Source organism: Hyla sarda, chromosome 9 (assembly GCF_029499605.1).
Source record: "Hyla sarda isolate aHylSar1 chromosome 9, aHylSar1.hap1, whole genome shotgun sequence".
In the NCBI taxonomy this organism is placed as follows: Eukaryota; Metazoa; Chordata; class Amphibia; order Anura; family Hylidae; genus Hyla; species Hyla sarda.
Genome location: NC_079197.1, coordinates 27176061 through 27190686, shown reverse-complemented (window position 1 = coordinate 27190686; position 14626 = coordinate 27176061). Strand labels below are relative to the sequence as shown.

Genomic DNA, 14626 nt, shown 5'->3' with positions numbered 1-14626 from the left:
CCCGTGATCAGACATCTTATCCCATATTCTTTAGATTGGGGATAAGAAATCTGGGAGTGGAGTACCCCTTTAAGCTAATTAAGTCATTGAATGTATCTAAGGAATGACCTGTGACCCATAACCAACCTCTTTGACATAAAACCTTAAGAATCTTCCCCATAAATTAGCAGACAGATGGGTTTTACAAGCCCTAAATACCAGTAAACTTTAGTTTTACACATCTTTTGCAGTGGTTTGAAGTAAGGTTTGTCAAAATGGCCATTGGGGAATGTATAAAAGTTAGATCATGTTGGTGTCTCAGCAGAAACATCTCAAGAACATCTGAAAATTCACTACAATGTGGCCACCAGACGTAATTAAGGGTTTCCATTAGAAATCTTCTCGTGTCTAAAAATGTTTACCAACTATTCCCTTAGGCATAGAAATATTTTAAGAATTAACCCAAGTCTATAAAAATTTTCAAGGTACTCAAAAGGTTTACAGAGTAGATGTGCATGTCTATTAAATACCTTTAAAGGCAAAACTCATCCCCCCCCCCCCCCATTCCTCCCCTGACACTACTCAAGTTTGCTCTCCAAGGGTTTCCTCCAGGTACTCCTGGCCTATGACATATTGTATATTGGGAGGCCCTACAGTCCTGTGACATCTGCTGTGGTGGGGGGGGGGGGGGGGGAGAATCGGCCATATTTGAATTTTAGCATGCTTGATGTTTTGTTCCCACAGGGGATAACCAGCTGCCAAAGGTGTCTGGCAGTGGCTTGCTCAGCTCTTCCACTCTATAGCTATTAAAGGGAACCTGACACATTGACAAAGCTGTCCAATCTGAGCAAAGCATGTTATAGAGCAGATAGAGCTAAGTAGAGTGAAAATACATAACTGTGGTTAAAGATTCTGTCTGACTAGTAATGTATTCATTTAAACCAATGGCTTAGGAGTCCAGTGGGTGGTCCTACTCAGTGGCTGACTGGGTAGGACCTCCTTCTGGACTCCTTAGAATAAACAGTGGTTTAAATGAATAAACTATTAGATACTGAATGTATATTCCACAAATGTGTATATCAATCTGCTCAGCCCTTCTTGTTCTATAAGATGCTACCAACAGATTGGACTGCATTTTAAAATTTGAAAAGAATTTACAGAATTTGAGAAAATGCGATTTTGTTTTTTAATTTACTTAATTTTTTTTTTTTTTTTTTTACAAACATCGCCACCCTTGTCCATAGGCTATCTGGTATTACAGTTGAGCTAATCTGAAGTGAAAGGGGCTGAGCTGTAATACTCCACACAACCTGTGGACAGGTGTGGCACTGTTTTTAGTAGAGCGCAGTCTTGTTTTCCTAATCCTGCACAACCGATCTAAGGTATTCTTAGACAATGTATGATTGACAACCAGTCCTGTTGACTTTGGAATGACTTTAGACTAGGGATCGACCGATAATCGGTTTGGCCGATATTATCGGCCGATATTCACGGTTTTGGACATTATCGGAATCGCTAATTACCTTGCCGATAATGCCCCGCCCCCGGCCAGAGACGACCGCCACCGGCGCTGCCCCATTGCCTCCCCCATCCCCGGTTTTATAATTATCTGTTCCCGGGGTCCGCGCTACTTCTGGCTCCTGCGGCGTCCTGCGCTGTTGCTGTGCCAGCTCAGGACGCCTCCGGAGCCAGAAGTAGCGCGAACCCAAGGAACAGGTAATTATAAAACCAGGGATGGGGCAAACCAGGAGACAATGGGGCAGCGGCAGTGGTTGGACTTAGGACCGGCAGGGGGAGAGAAGAAGGCGGCGGCGGTCTCTGGCCAGAGGATAGGCAGAGGGGGCAGCGGTATTGGTGGTTGGACTCAGGAGGACCCCATGACAGGCCGGGGGAGAGAAGCGGGTGGCAGCTGCGGAGGTCTCTGGGCCCACAAAAGCCACTGAAGTTCACTGATATGCAGCGGCTTCTGCGGGGAACGGGGCGGGGGGGTTATAGCCGATAACTTATAACGATTATCAGCTATCAGCCTCAAAGTTCACATATTATCGGTATCAGCCCTAAAAAATCAATATCGGTCGATCCCTACGTTAGTCACCCTCAGTTCATAACTTGGGACATTTCTGACTATGTTTCTTTCTTTCTGTTTGCTATGATGCCCCCCAAACTAAATAGGTTCTGCAACGTTCCTTCTTAGACTGCCTTTCAAGTTTTCCTAGACCAACACGTTGTCTGCACCGACATAGAAAACTTTTTTGTTATTTCCAATAAACTGCGCTGTAACACCAGACTGCAATAGACTGCTGCCACCTAGTGGGCAAATTATGGGAAATAATATGAACAGCTCAGATAGTGGTCGCTTTTAACAATATAGAAGTCAGTGTCGAGCACGAATATTCGAAATGTGAATTTTTACTGCGAATATCGGCATTTCGCGATTTCGCAAATATTTAGAATATAGCGATATATATTCTGAATGATGAATATTTGTGTTTTTTAATGCAAATTTTTATGCAAATATTTATGCGAATATCGTCACTTCCATACTGGACACTGATCCCTCCCTTCTTTTAGGTGGAAAATATAATTGCGCATTATGCGAATTTCATTGCGAATTTTCGAATGAAACAAAAAAGAGAGAACGAACATAGCGAATATGCGAATTTCGCGAACATAGGACAAATATTCGTCCATATATTCGCGAAATATCACGGCCCCTGCCGCTCATCACTCATGTTTATCCCTCGCTACAAAGCACTGCGGATATAATAGGGCAGTGGTGTGTATGTTGTGCTTTATCATGGCCTGTTTGCCCCATCTGGTGCACATGACATCCTCTATAGAACCTTTATAGATATCCTATGCTGGCATAGCACCGTCATTACCAAATATTACCAGGGGGTACAGAGATTATTCAGTCGCTGCCAGATACGTTCCCTGTGGCTTGTCATTGACAGAGATAGTGTATTATATAAGACATGTCTTTACACATAATTGTATTAGTTTTCAGTGTCCTTCAATAAATTTCATCCAAATGCAGTAAACTGTAAAGGGAATTGCTAATGTGTAACTATAGGGGGCACAGGTTGGGGGTCTTATCCAGTCCCGATGGCTTGAGGGACCCAATTGATCCTGAATGATGTCATAGTAGGTTCATCGTAGATTTTTCGATAGCTTCAAGTTACGCCTCTTCCTTTTGCCTGACCATAGCCCCTAAACATACATGCAGACCTATACATAATCCTTTGCACACACCAATGTAATATACAGTAGATACATAAGCATAGATCAGTGTTTCCCAACCAGGGTGCCTCTAGCTGATGCAAAACTACAACTCCCAGCATGCGTGGACAGCCTTCGGCTGTCCAGGCATGCTGGGAGTTGTAGTTTTGCAACAGCTGTAGGCACCCCGGTTGGGAAACATTGTTTATAATCATACATTGATACATTTTATTTTTCATATATATTTATATATATATAAACCATACACATATAAGTTGTAGTTTTGCAACAGCTGGAGGCACCCTGTTGGGAAACATTGGCATAGACACTGTTTATAATCATACATTAATGCATTTTATTTTTTTCGGCTAAAAGCGAAAGTGAAAGTTGCCGGCTAGCTCAGTCGGGCTGTTCGGGATAGCCGCGGCTAATCGCGGCATTCCCGAACAGCTTACAGGACAGCGGGAGGGTCCCTACCTGCCTCCTCGCTGTCCGATCGCCGAATGACTGCTCAATGCCTGAGATCCAGGCCTGAGCAGTCATGCGGCAGAATCGTCGATCAGTGGTTTCTTATGAGAAACCAGTGATCAATGATGAAGATCAGTGTGTGCAGTGTTATAGGTCCCTATGGGATAACAATGATCAGTATAAGAGATCAATGATAAAGACCCTATGGGACCTATAACACTGCAAAAAAAAAAAGTGAAAAAAAAGTGAATAAAGATCATTTAACTCCTCCCCTATTAAAAGTTTGAATCACCCCCCTTTTCCAATAAAAAAAAAACACAGTGTAAATAAAAATAAACATATATGGTATCACCGCATGCGTAAATGTCCGAATTATAAAAATATATCATTAATTAAACCGCTCGGTCAATGGCGTGCGCGCAAAAAAATTCCAAAGTACAAAATAGTGCATTTTTGGTCACTTTTTATATCATTTAAAAATGAATAAAAAGCAATCAATAAGTCCGATCAATGCAAAAATGGTACCGTTAAAAACTTCAGATCACGGCGCAAAAAATAAGCTCTCATACCGCCCCATACACGGAAAAATAAAAAAGTTATAGGGGTCAGAAGATGACAATTTTAAACGTATTAATTTTCCTGCATGTAGTTATGATTTTTTCCAGAAGTGCGACAAAATCAAACCTATATAAGTAGGGTATCATTTTAATCGTATGGACCTACAGAATAAAGATAAGGTGTAATTTTTACCGAAAAATGTACTACGTTGAAATGGAAGCCCCCAAAAGTTACAAAACGGCGGTTTTTTTTTCAATTTTGTCGCACAATGATTTTTTTTTCCGTTTCACCGTAGATTTTTGGGCAAAATGACTGACGTCATTACAAAGTAGAATTGGTGGCGCAAAAAATAAGCCATCATATGGATTTTTAGGTGCAAAATTGAAAGAGTTATGATTTTTTAAATGCAAGGAGCAAAAAACGGAAAACCCCCCGGTCCTTAAGGGGTTAAATCATTACTGCCACCCCTTTATTCTCAAAATCGAGGGCATCCCAGGGTTCAGGCCACTACAACCATGAAGTGATGGCATATCTAATGCTTTATTAGATAGGAATGTCACTTTACCCCTTATTTGCAAACCCCCTGTAAACATATTGCATTTCCAGATGACCATAACTAATAATTTGGAGCCAGTCTGTTAATTCAACACCAAATACAAATGTAATAGAGCTGATATTCAGAAGTGCTATGGAAAACCACAGCACATTGTGCCAAATGAGCAAATCAGCTCTGCCATGAGAAAGGGGGTTAGGCTGAGGGGCCTGGATTCGGCTGGTACTTTTGCACCCTTTATATGAGTGTTTTCCAAACAGTGTGACTCCAGCTGTTGCAAAACTACAACTCCCAGCTGGGAGTTGTAGTTTTGCAAAAGCTGGAGACACACTGTTTGGAAAACACGGCCTTAAATCTTCTGCCCTCTGTATATATATATATATATGTACAGTAGCTGCTCATTGTAACAGCATGTGTATTGTAGAGTTTACTCAGCCCCCTCTATTGGCTTTTTACCATCACATAAATCCACGTTCGTTGCCTTGTGTAATGTCTCATGAGCAATGTTCAGAACCCTGAGGCAGACGCACTTTAGGATATCGAGCAATCCATGTGTCCGAGAAGGAACTCATTTTGCTTCTCTAAAATCTATGGTGGATCAAGTGACAGTATCTGGGTATCCCAGGAGGCCTTGTATTCCCTTACAAACACATGGAATTATTCAGCAAACATGTAGAAGCTGTGACAGAACATGTGAGTAGGGCTAAGTTCACACTACCGAATTTCCGGACGTAGACATTCAGTCCAAAGATTCCGGATGTGCCCAGCTCTAACTGAGTAGGTGCTCAGACCGAGCGCACATTGGTGTCTCTACAGGCGGCAATGGATTCGGCTTTAAGAATGAGTGAGCTACACTTTAAAGGGGAACTCTGGTAGATAACATCTTATTCCCTATCCCCTGTCTGATCGCAGGGGTCCGACCACTGGGAAACCCTGTGATCTCCTGCCCAGTAACCTTACATTTGTGTTCAGAACACTGACTCTTCCCTTGTTCGGGGCGGACATGGTCGATACGTCCACTCTATGCATCTCTATCGGAGATGTGGAGATACTCCTGCTCTCCCATAGAGATGCATGGAGGGGGTGTGTTGACTAAACGTTATGCGGTGGTCAACAGTCTCCTTGCTTGGAGCAGAGATCACTCTGCGCAGGAGATCGCAGGGGAGTCCCATTGGTCGTACTCCGCGCGATCAGACACTTATCCTTTATCCTGTAGATAGGGAAGAAGATTGTATTTACTGGAATTCTCCTTTTAAACCAGTGGGTCCACAGTTTGGAGACCATAGCTCTATTAGTTTCTCTACTGTTCCTACAGCTTGTTTTCATGGGGTTACATTAGGTACACGTAATGTAATTATATCCAGAAATAGAATTTCACCCCAGGAGACCGGCAAACATTGAAATTTAATGGCTGTGATTATGTCATCTGTTACCCCTATCACTGATGTGTAAGGAAGGTGAACGTGCAATCTTATAAATAGATCTATGTAATAGGCACCTGCCGAATACTGATGAAGCACCCAGAGGAGATGCCTGATTCCGGGATAATTATACATCTGCAGATGTAACCTCTCCCTCGGTGATGAGACACGACGTGTTCTGAAAATTATTTGTGGCAAAATGTTCCCAAACAGGAACATGACTGAGTACTAAGTTCTGTAGGTGCCAAGGACAATTGGGCTAATGGAGATAAACAGCTATGACAAAGGGTGAGCCAAGTGTGAGCAAACACTTAGATATCTGCATCTAATTAATAAGTCATTTCTAACATTGATCTAATACATGATAATAATAATTAAGGGACACGAAACATACGGTACAAGATTTAACAATGTAGAAAAGAATCTGCTATTATCACACACGCTTACTGTATGTATGCCAACGTTTAGGGAGGTCATCAGGACTGGAGATACATAGGTTCATGGAGGAAGATATTTGGGACTTCCTTCTCCGATCGCCATCTAACTGAAACAAGTGTACTCAAATGGGTCAAAGCTGATGGAGAGGTTATATACATGGACCACGCACACTGTAGAGGCAGCACCTTCTATAGTGTCCATACATGCAGGTCCAAGTCAGGTTGGTACTAGACCTCCAAAGGTATTGACAAAGGGAGAGAGTTACTGCCTTAATGATCTTAAAGGGGTACTCTGCTGCTCAGCGTTTGGAACAAACTGTTCCAAATGCTGGAGCCGGGAACTCGTGATGTCATAGCCCCGCCCTCTCATGACATCACCCCCCGCCCCCTCAATGCAAGTCTATGGAGGGGCCTGAGAAGTCTCCGTATTTTTCTACCATTTGGACTATCAAGGGTACTATGAGGGTCACGGCAGGTGGTGGATCCTCAGGGCCTGTGTGAATGAAGATGTGAGCCGTGCCAGAGAACGGAGTCTAAGGTGCCGCTGGTTTTCACCAGAGCCCGCTGCAAAGCAGTATGGTCTTGCTGTGGCAGGCGGCACCCACGGCGCTAAACCTGGCACGACTCGTCCACATAGGTTGCTGGGATGTGGTGTGGCACAAAAGGACACTGGCAAGACGAGGTCAAGGTAGCAGTAGGTCAGGGCAGGTGGCACAGGTGCAGGGTCAGGTAACGGAACAAGGATCAGGAACACGGATATCAGGAACACAGTAGCTTTCACTAGGGCACAAGGTAACAAAGATCTGGACAGGAACAAAGGGAGAAGCAGATACTTAAAGACAAGGTGCAGATGTAGACACCTAATTAAATGAGTGCTGGCCCTTTAAATGTAAGAGCTCCGGCCCTAGTAGAAGATAATTTCTGCCTCCATCATTGATTGGGACAATTTCGCTTTTAACAAAGATTCATTAATAACTTCCGTTAAGTAAAATAATAGTGGGTCCATAAATTTTTTATAAAGTTCCAACACTAGCCTGGGGCAGAGTTTCTAGAAAAAGATTTTAGGGCCCCCTGCAATTCAGTTAGACTAATGTCCGCATTTAAACGTCTTTTATCTTCTTTAATCTAAGGGATTTCTATCTCCTCCAAATATTTTTTTACTGCAATACTATTTTTCCTTTTTTCTGATTTATATAAGTTTTGATAGTATGCCTGCGCTATTTTCCCCATCTCCCCATTCTCATTAACTAGCCTACCTTCTTCATTTCGAGGCAAGCTATTTCCCGGTTTCCCTTTTGATTTTTAATAATACCTGATAACCATTTATTAGGCCTCCCTCCTTCTACAAATTATTTTTGCCCCCCCCAAAAATATCTTATGTTGTGCTTTATTTAATAACAAATCTTTATAATGTTCTTGTACCTCCATTGGTTCTTCCCAGGCCTTATTACTTTTCCCCATGGCATACTCTTCTTCAAGTTTTTTTTTATATTTTCCAATAAATCTACCTCTTCTTTTTTCTTTTCCCTTTTAAATCTTGCAATATTTCTGTACAGAATACCCCTTTGATATGCTTTTAGTGTATCCCATACCATGTGCAGGCTTGCTGTGCCCTTATTAATTGCCCAAAAGGACTTTATTTCTTCCTCAACCCCTTTTGTTATTTCTTCAATACTTAACCAATGGGGATTAATATTCAGCTTTCTACTTTTATTGTGTGCACCTCCTATATGTCTTTTACACACCATCATGGCATGATCTGACACTCCCCTGGGTTCATATGTCATACTATTAATACCCTGCAGGGTGCTATCATTCACTTGTAACAGATCAATCCTTGATGCCATTCTGTGTAATGTGCTATAACAGGAAAAAAAATCTCTCTATCTGGGTATTTACTTCTCCACACATCTCTCAGTCCCACTTCTCCACAAAATTTTGCTAACCGGGTCCCATTATTACCCACTTTAACTCCCTTCCGGTCCCTAATTCCATCCATCACACAGTTAAAATCACCCATGACATATAGAACTCTATAATTCTTATCTTTTGCAAATTCAATCAAATTAAAAAGCACCTCAAGAGTAAATGGTGGTGGAATATACGGAATATACACAAACGCTAAAATTACATCCCTATCCTCCCACTTTGCATATATAAACACATATCTCCCCCTTGGGTCACAGAACAAACAGTAGATTTGTAATTAACTTTGTTATGAATTAACACTGATACCCCTGAAGAATAGGATGATAGTGTTGAATGAAACTCAATTTTTGCCCATTTTTTCTTAATCAAGTGGAGAGAGTCCTTGGGGAGGTGAGTCTCAATCAAACATATAATTCAGGTAAATAATTCTTCACCCTATCAAAAATTGCAATTCTTTTTAGTTTCTCTTTAATTCCTCTACTATTCCACACTATCATCCTGCCCTCTTCTGTGTTGTTACCCATTGGCAACCTTTTCTCTATTCTCTATATCTAACCATTGTTGTGCCAGGCTAGCCCTCCCCAACCTCAATTTAACCTGGGTTAACATTCTAACCCAGACTGGAAAGAGTGTGGTGGTGCTGGTAACAAGTATGGGGAAAGGAGCTCAATTTTGACCATATAATAGGTGGCAGTTGACTTCCAATGGACGGGTACCTTTTGGTTAAAAGTTGTGTAACCATCAAATTTAGGTTTTTTACCAAACACTTCATACTATAAGGGCGTTACGGCATACTTGGCGTTGTGCTCTATAGTCTATTCTTTAGACTAGACCTTTCCTTTTCCTTTCGTTGGTATATATACATATCAAAATAAGCCCAAGGTAGGCAACTAGTAGGTCAGGATTACTGGTAGATGTAGAGCGCGTCCTACGTAGAAGCCGAATCACATAGTTTAACAATAAGGACACTTTAGTCCACTCTTACATGTAAAGATCATCTCTGCAGAGTGGATTCCAAAGACCCTAAGAACCCCAAAGATCTAAAGCAGTGAAAATTGTTATTACTTAGTCTCTATTCCCAACCTTACTCTTCTGTAACCCTAACCCTAGCATACATTCTATAACCCTGCTGTAATCCTAACACTTTAGAAAGGTAAAATTCAAGTCTTCAGGCGCTGATCAATGTTTGTGCTAATAAATCAGCTTTTTGGACAATAACCTTGGGTCCGTGTTTACCCACTGCATCTGATCAGCGCCTGAAGACTTGAATTTTACCTTTCTAAAGCATTTTTCTACCGGACCAGTGTTCCTGATTCCGGACAAGCTATGACTGCAGATTGACTCATTATAAAACCAGATGTCCACTGAGGTGTTGTGCTCTCAGCACAACCCCATATGGTGAGTGTAAAATCACTTATCATTGCATTGTTATTTATCCTTGATATATTACACTAGGGACGCGTATCCCCCTTTTTTTCATTGTGTATAATCCTAACACTAGAATGTATGGGCTGTTTGAAGAACCTTCACGAGCCCATACTAGAGCCTCTGTTTTTTGTTAGTGCTGACCCATCCTTTCCTCGTCTGCACCAGTGAATGAGTTCCTTTATAATGCCAATTTATCTTTATTCTTATTTGTGATAAAACTTTTGCAGATGTATGTGCTTTACATTTACCACGATTCTTGTCTTGTTTCTCGTTAGATGTCTGTAACTCACAGCCCTTCCGCAAGTATTAGCACCAACTTCACCACCGAAGATGTGGACAAACGCAACCCTTATGTGGCACAATGGAACATTGCTCTTCTCACTATTGTTTTTGGTCTTGCCACCTTTGGAAACTGTCTGGTCCTGTTCACACTTTTGAGAAGACGCAAGCACAATGCTCTTATGCACACCTTCATGATTCACCTATGCTTGGCGGACTTAGTGGTGGCTTTCTTCCAAGTTTTACCTCAACTTATCTGGGACATCACTGACCGCTTTCAAGGTCCAGATTTCCTTTGCAGATCTGTCAGGTACTTCCAAGTTGTGGGAATGTTTGCATCTTCTTATATGATTGTGGCAATGACTTTTGATAGGCATCAAGCAATATGTCGACCTATGATGACTTTTAAAAAGGGCTCTGCCCGGTGGAACATCCCTGTCTGTTTGGCATGGGTCGCCTCTGCCATCCTCAGTCTTCCACAGATTTTTATATTCTCAAGAACAGAGGTTCATCCCGGTGTGCATGATTGTTGGGCACATTTTGTGAAGCCATGGGGTCTTAAGGCTTATGTGACTTGGATAACACTGGCGGTCCTCATCTTGCCTGCACTTTTTATCACCACATGCCAAGTGCTGATCTTCAGAGAGATCCACAATAGCTTATATTTAGGAACAGAGAGATCCCCGGGGTCAAGAAGAAAAGAAAAACTGGTGGTTGGAATGAATGGAGTACCACAAGTCTCGGACTCAGGAGTGACCAAAGCCATGTCCAAAACTGTGCGAATGACTCTTGCCATTGTACTAATCTACGTGGTATGCTGGACACCGTTCTTTATTGCACAGTTGTGGAATGTCTGGAATGAAGATTCAGGAGCAAGCCGTAAGTCAATTTTTTGATTATTTTTGCTGTATGTTTGACTGACCTAAAGTTGTATAAAGTTCCCCTTGTCCCGCCAAAACAGCTCTGACTGATTAAGGCATGGACTCCACATGACCTGTGAAGGTGTCCTGAGGTATCTGGCGCTAAAATGTGAGGTTGGGCTTCCTTGGATCAGACTTGTTTTTCAGGTTTGGAAATCTCTTATCTCCTTTAATACGGGATGAGAGTGCTGAATGCATGCTTTCCTTGAGCAACAACCTTGTGTTATTCTTAAAGCTTTTTGCATTGGATTATCTTATAGTAAACAATCCATGTGTCTCCAATAAGCAAAAAGTGAAGCAAGAGACAAACACTCCGGACACTAAAGAAGAAATAGTATTCATAAACAGAGTAATTACTATAAAGAAACTATGATAGGACCAATTATTATGGAGGACAACAAGTCAGAGTGTCTTGGATATTCTAAGGGCACACAGTCGCTCGACATGGAACTATGGGTTCTAATACAACCAGGTTGTCAGCCACAATGGCCCTGAAGAGTAAAGTGTAGTTTTCTTTGTGGGTTTTAATTTCCTACAATTTTTTCTCCCACGGTATTTACTAAGGTTTCCCTACATTTTTGCACTTTTCCCTACATTTTTTTTTTTAATACATGCTCTGATCTGTCAGGTTTTCCTCAAATCCACCATATTTTCTGTGGAAACCTTAGTAATGTTGGGTTTATGTGAAAATGTCGGGAACACGCCCCTTTTCGACAGCCACGCCCACTTTCCCCAAGGGCCATGCCCCTTTTTTGGGTTTTCTCAATAAAATGGAGAGTTAGTCAGGTTTTTTCAATTCCAGAGAAAATTCTGGCACAGACAGAATTTCTGGCGCACAACCCGACAAAATATGTAGGGTTTACAATAGTAAATCAGGGCTAGTGAGTTTACATGTTCTTCCTATGTTTGTGTGGGTTTTCCCCAAGCATTTTGCATTTAGCACTATATAGATTATGAATCATAAAATAAGGTCAGGTTTCCCCATCAGAGACATTTATGGCATATTGATGCATTGTATATTGGTAGGGGCAAGGTATGGCTGCTGGGTTCCTCACAAAATTGTGAGAACTGAGATGTCTGCTCCCCAGTTTCTCCAATGAAATGGCCTTGTAGGTATGGTCACTATCTATTAATGTCTATGGGAGCTTAGAAACCATCAAGTGTCTTCCATAGACATTGATGAAGAGTGGCTACTATATATGACAGCTCAGTCTGGAACTTGCAGCCTACCCAGTCTTTCTCAAAACTGGTACTTGTCAGAATGCAGTAAAATTAATGTAAAAAAATGTCTCGGGCTGGATACAACCTTAAATTATAGCATTCTTGAAGTGTACCGGTCACTTTAATTACCTTTTGTCATTGAGAGATATCTTCAAAAAATTTTATAAGTAGGGATCCGAGTGTTCAGACCATGATCCATCGCAAAAAATTGGCTTCTCTCCCTGCTCTCTGTGCGCATGACCGAGATTGTCCCATTGACTTCTATTTTATTTATTTTATGTAACACAAAGTCAAAGAGAACATGCTTAATGCCCAGTTCTCCTGCTCTGTTCTAACGACTTGTCGAGTCTAAACACCCAGACTGATCAAAACTTTGGTACGTCTGTACAACATGTCAAACATTTTTCAAAGTAACAGTTCCCATTTAAGCTATTGACGGAAAAGTGGAGGACCCAGATCTCTCCATGAATCCTTATATTATTGGGAAAGAAAGTAAACTGATGCAAGTGCACGTGTCTTTAGGGTTAAACAAGATTAGTCTTACCCTGGGTTAATATTCCATCCAGTGGTTAACATTGTGCAATATTATAGTCACACAGCTGCAGTATTACAATCTTGTTGGCTCTACATGGTTTGTTATTGGCTAGAACTTAAAGGGGTATTCTGGCCAAAGACATCTTATCCCCTATCTAAAGGATAGGGGATAAGATGTCTGATCGCAGGGGGCCCCTCGCTGGGACCCCCCCGTGATCTCCGTGCAGCACCTGCATTCTATGCCGGGCTGCTGCTCAAGTCTCGGAAACCTCTGTGTTTCCGTGACTGGAGACATGACGTCACGCCTCGCCCCCTCCATTCATGTCTATGGGAGGGGGCGTGACAGGCGTCCTGCCCCCTCCCATAGACGTGAATGGAGGGGGTTGGGCGTGACGTCACAAGGGGGCTTGGCGTGACGTCACAAGTAGAGCAATGGTCGGCACTATCTGAAAAGTGGTGTTGCACGAGGAAAAGAGTATTGTAATATAATAACGGAGGTCCCAGCACTCACCGATGCAAGCAAATGGTATTTATTGTGTATCCTAGTCACAGGACGCGTTTCGGCACTTAGCCTTCCTCTGCTCACAGCAGAGGAAGGCTAAGTGCCGAAACGCGTCCTGTGACTAAGATACACAATAAATACCATTTGCTTGCATCGGTGAGTGCTGGGACCTCCGTTATTATATGGCGTGACATCACGTCTCCAGTGGTTTCCGAGACTGAAGCAGCAGCCCGGGTTAAAATGTGGGTGCAGCACGGAGATCACGGGGCCTCCGTGATCAGACATCTTATCCTCTATCCTTTGGATCGGGGATATGATGTCTTTGGCCGGAATACACCTTTAACTTACCAGGCAAAAAGTTTCTTGCACTTTGGCAAGCAAAATAAGCCAGAGCGGAGCAAAATGGAGATAAAGAGTGAAGCGCCAACAGTGTCTCTTTAAGGTGGCGACCACTTTCATGTACGAATTTTTATTCAGCAATGAAAGTGTGCCCTTCAAAATCACAGCTCTTCCCAACCATGTCAAGGCTCCCAGAGAGATTAAAATTCCACACCCATGAATGCTTTCACTACAATCTCAACCTTAAAACCCCAATAAACATGCACGTCCTTCTCCAAACACTCTGCAGGTGTTCTTGTTGGACTTGGCTTCAGATGCGTTCAAACAATAGCCCAGAGTTAGAAGTCTCCTCATATATTGTCTCTGCTAACTTCTACGACCCCTGACTAAAAGCATGGAGGCACCAAAATTGCTGAATTTTCACTGAGCTTTTTACTTTGTGGCAAGTACACAAATGTTAAATATGACACAAAATAATATTTAATAGCTAAAAACTCTGGGGTCGTGAAGCCTCCCTCGAAAATATTGAATGAAAATTATATTAACTAAATGGCGTATGTTTTTCCAAATCAAGTAGAATCAAGTAAAATTAAACTTACGGAATCAGCTTGTAATTTGCATAAAAAAAATAAAATAAAATACTCTCCAGATATCTACCATCTCCTGGGACACCACTATTGTATTGTAAAAACGTCCATGGTCAATCATAGTATTGTATTGGATCAGACTCTATAAACATTTTATACCAAAAGAAGAAACTGAGGCTTAAACTCCACTTGCTTGTTTTAAAACCTCCAAGAAGAACACTTAAAGGGGTACTCCCCCCTGGACATCTTATC

General features: G+C 41.9%; 1 protein-coding gene and 1 long non-coding RNA gene across 8 annotated transcripts in view; one reads left to right on the top strand and one right to left on the bottom strand.

Annotated features, from left to right (window-relative positions):
- LOC130290365 (uncharacterized) overlaps window positions 1–14626 on the bottom strand; it is a 38569-nt gene that overhangs the window by 4729 nt on the left and 19214 nt on the right. The gene's annotated exons all lie outside the window — the stretch shown is intronic.
- Window positions 1–14626, top strand: part of AVPR2 (arginine vasopressin receptor 2) — a 126872-nt gene that overhangs the window by 106124 nt on the left and 6122 nt on the right. For all 6 annotated transcript variants that reach the window (XM_056537890.1, XM_056537891.1, XM_056537893.1 and 3 more), the window contains one exon: window positions 10268–11150. In XM_056537890.1, the coding sequence (XP_056393865.1) occupies window positions 10268–11150 (883 nt within the window). The remainder of the gene's footprint in view (window positions 1–10267; window positions 11151–14626) is intronic.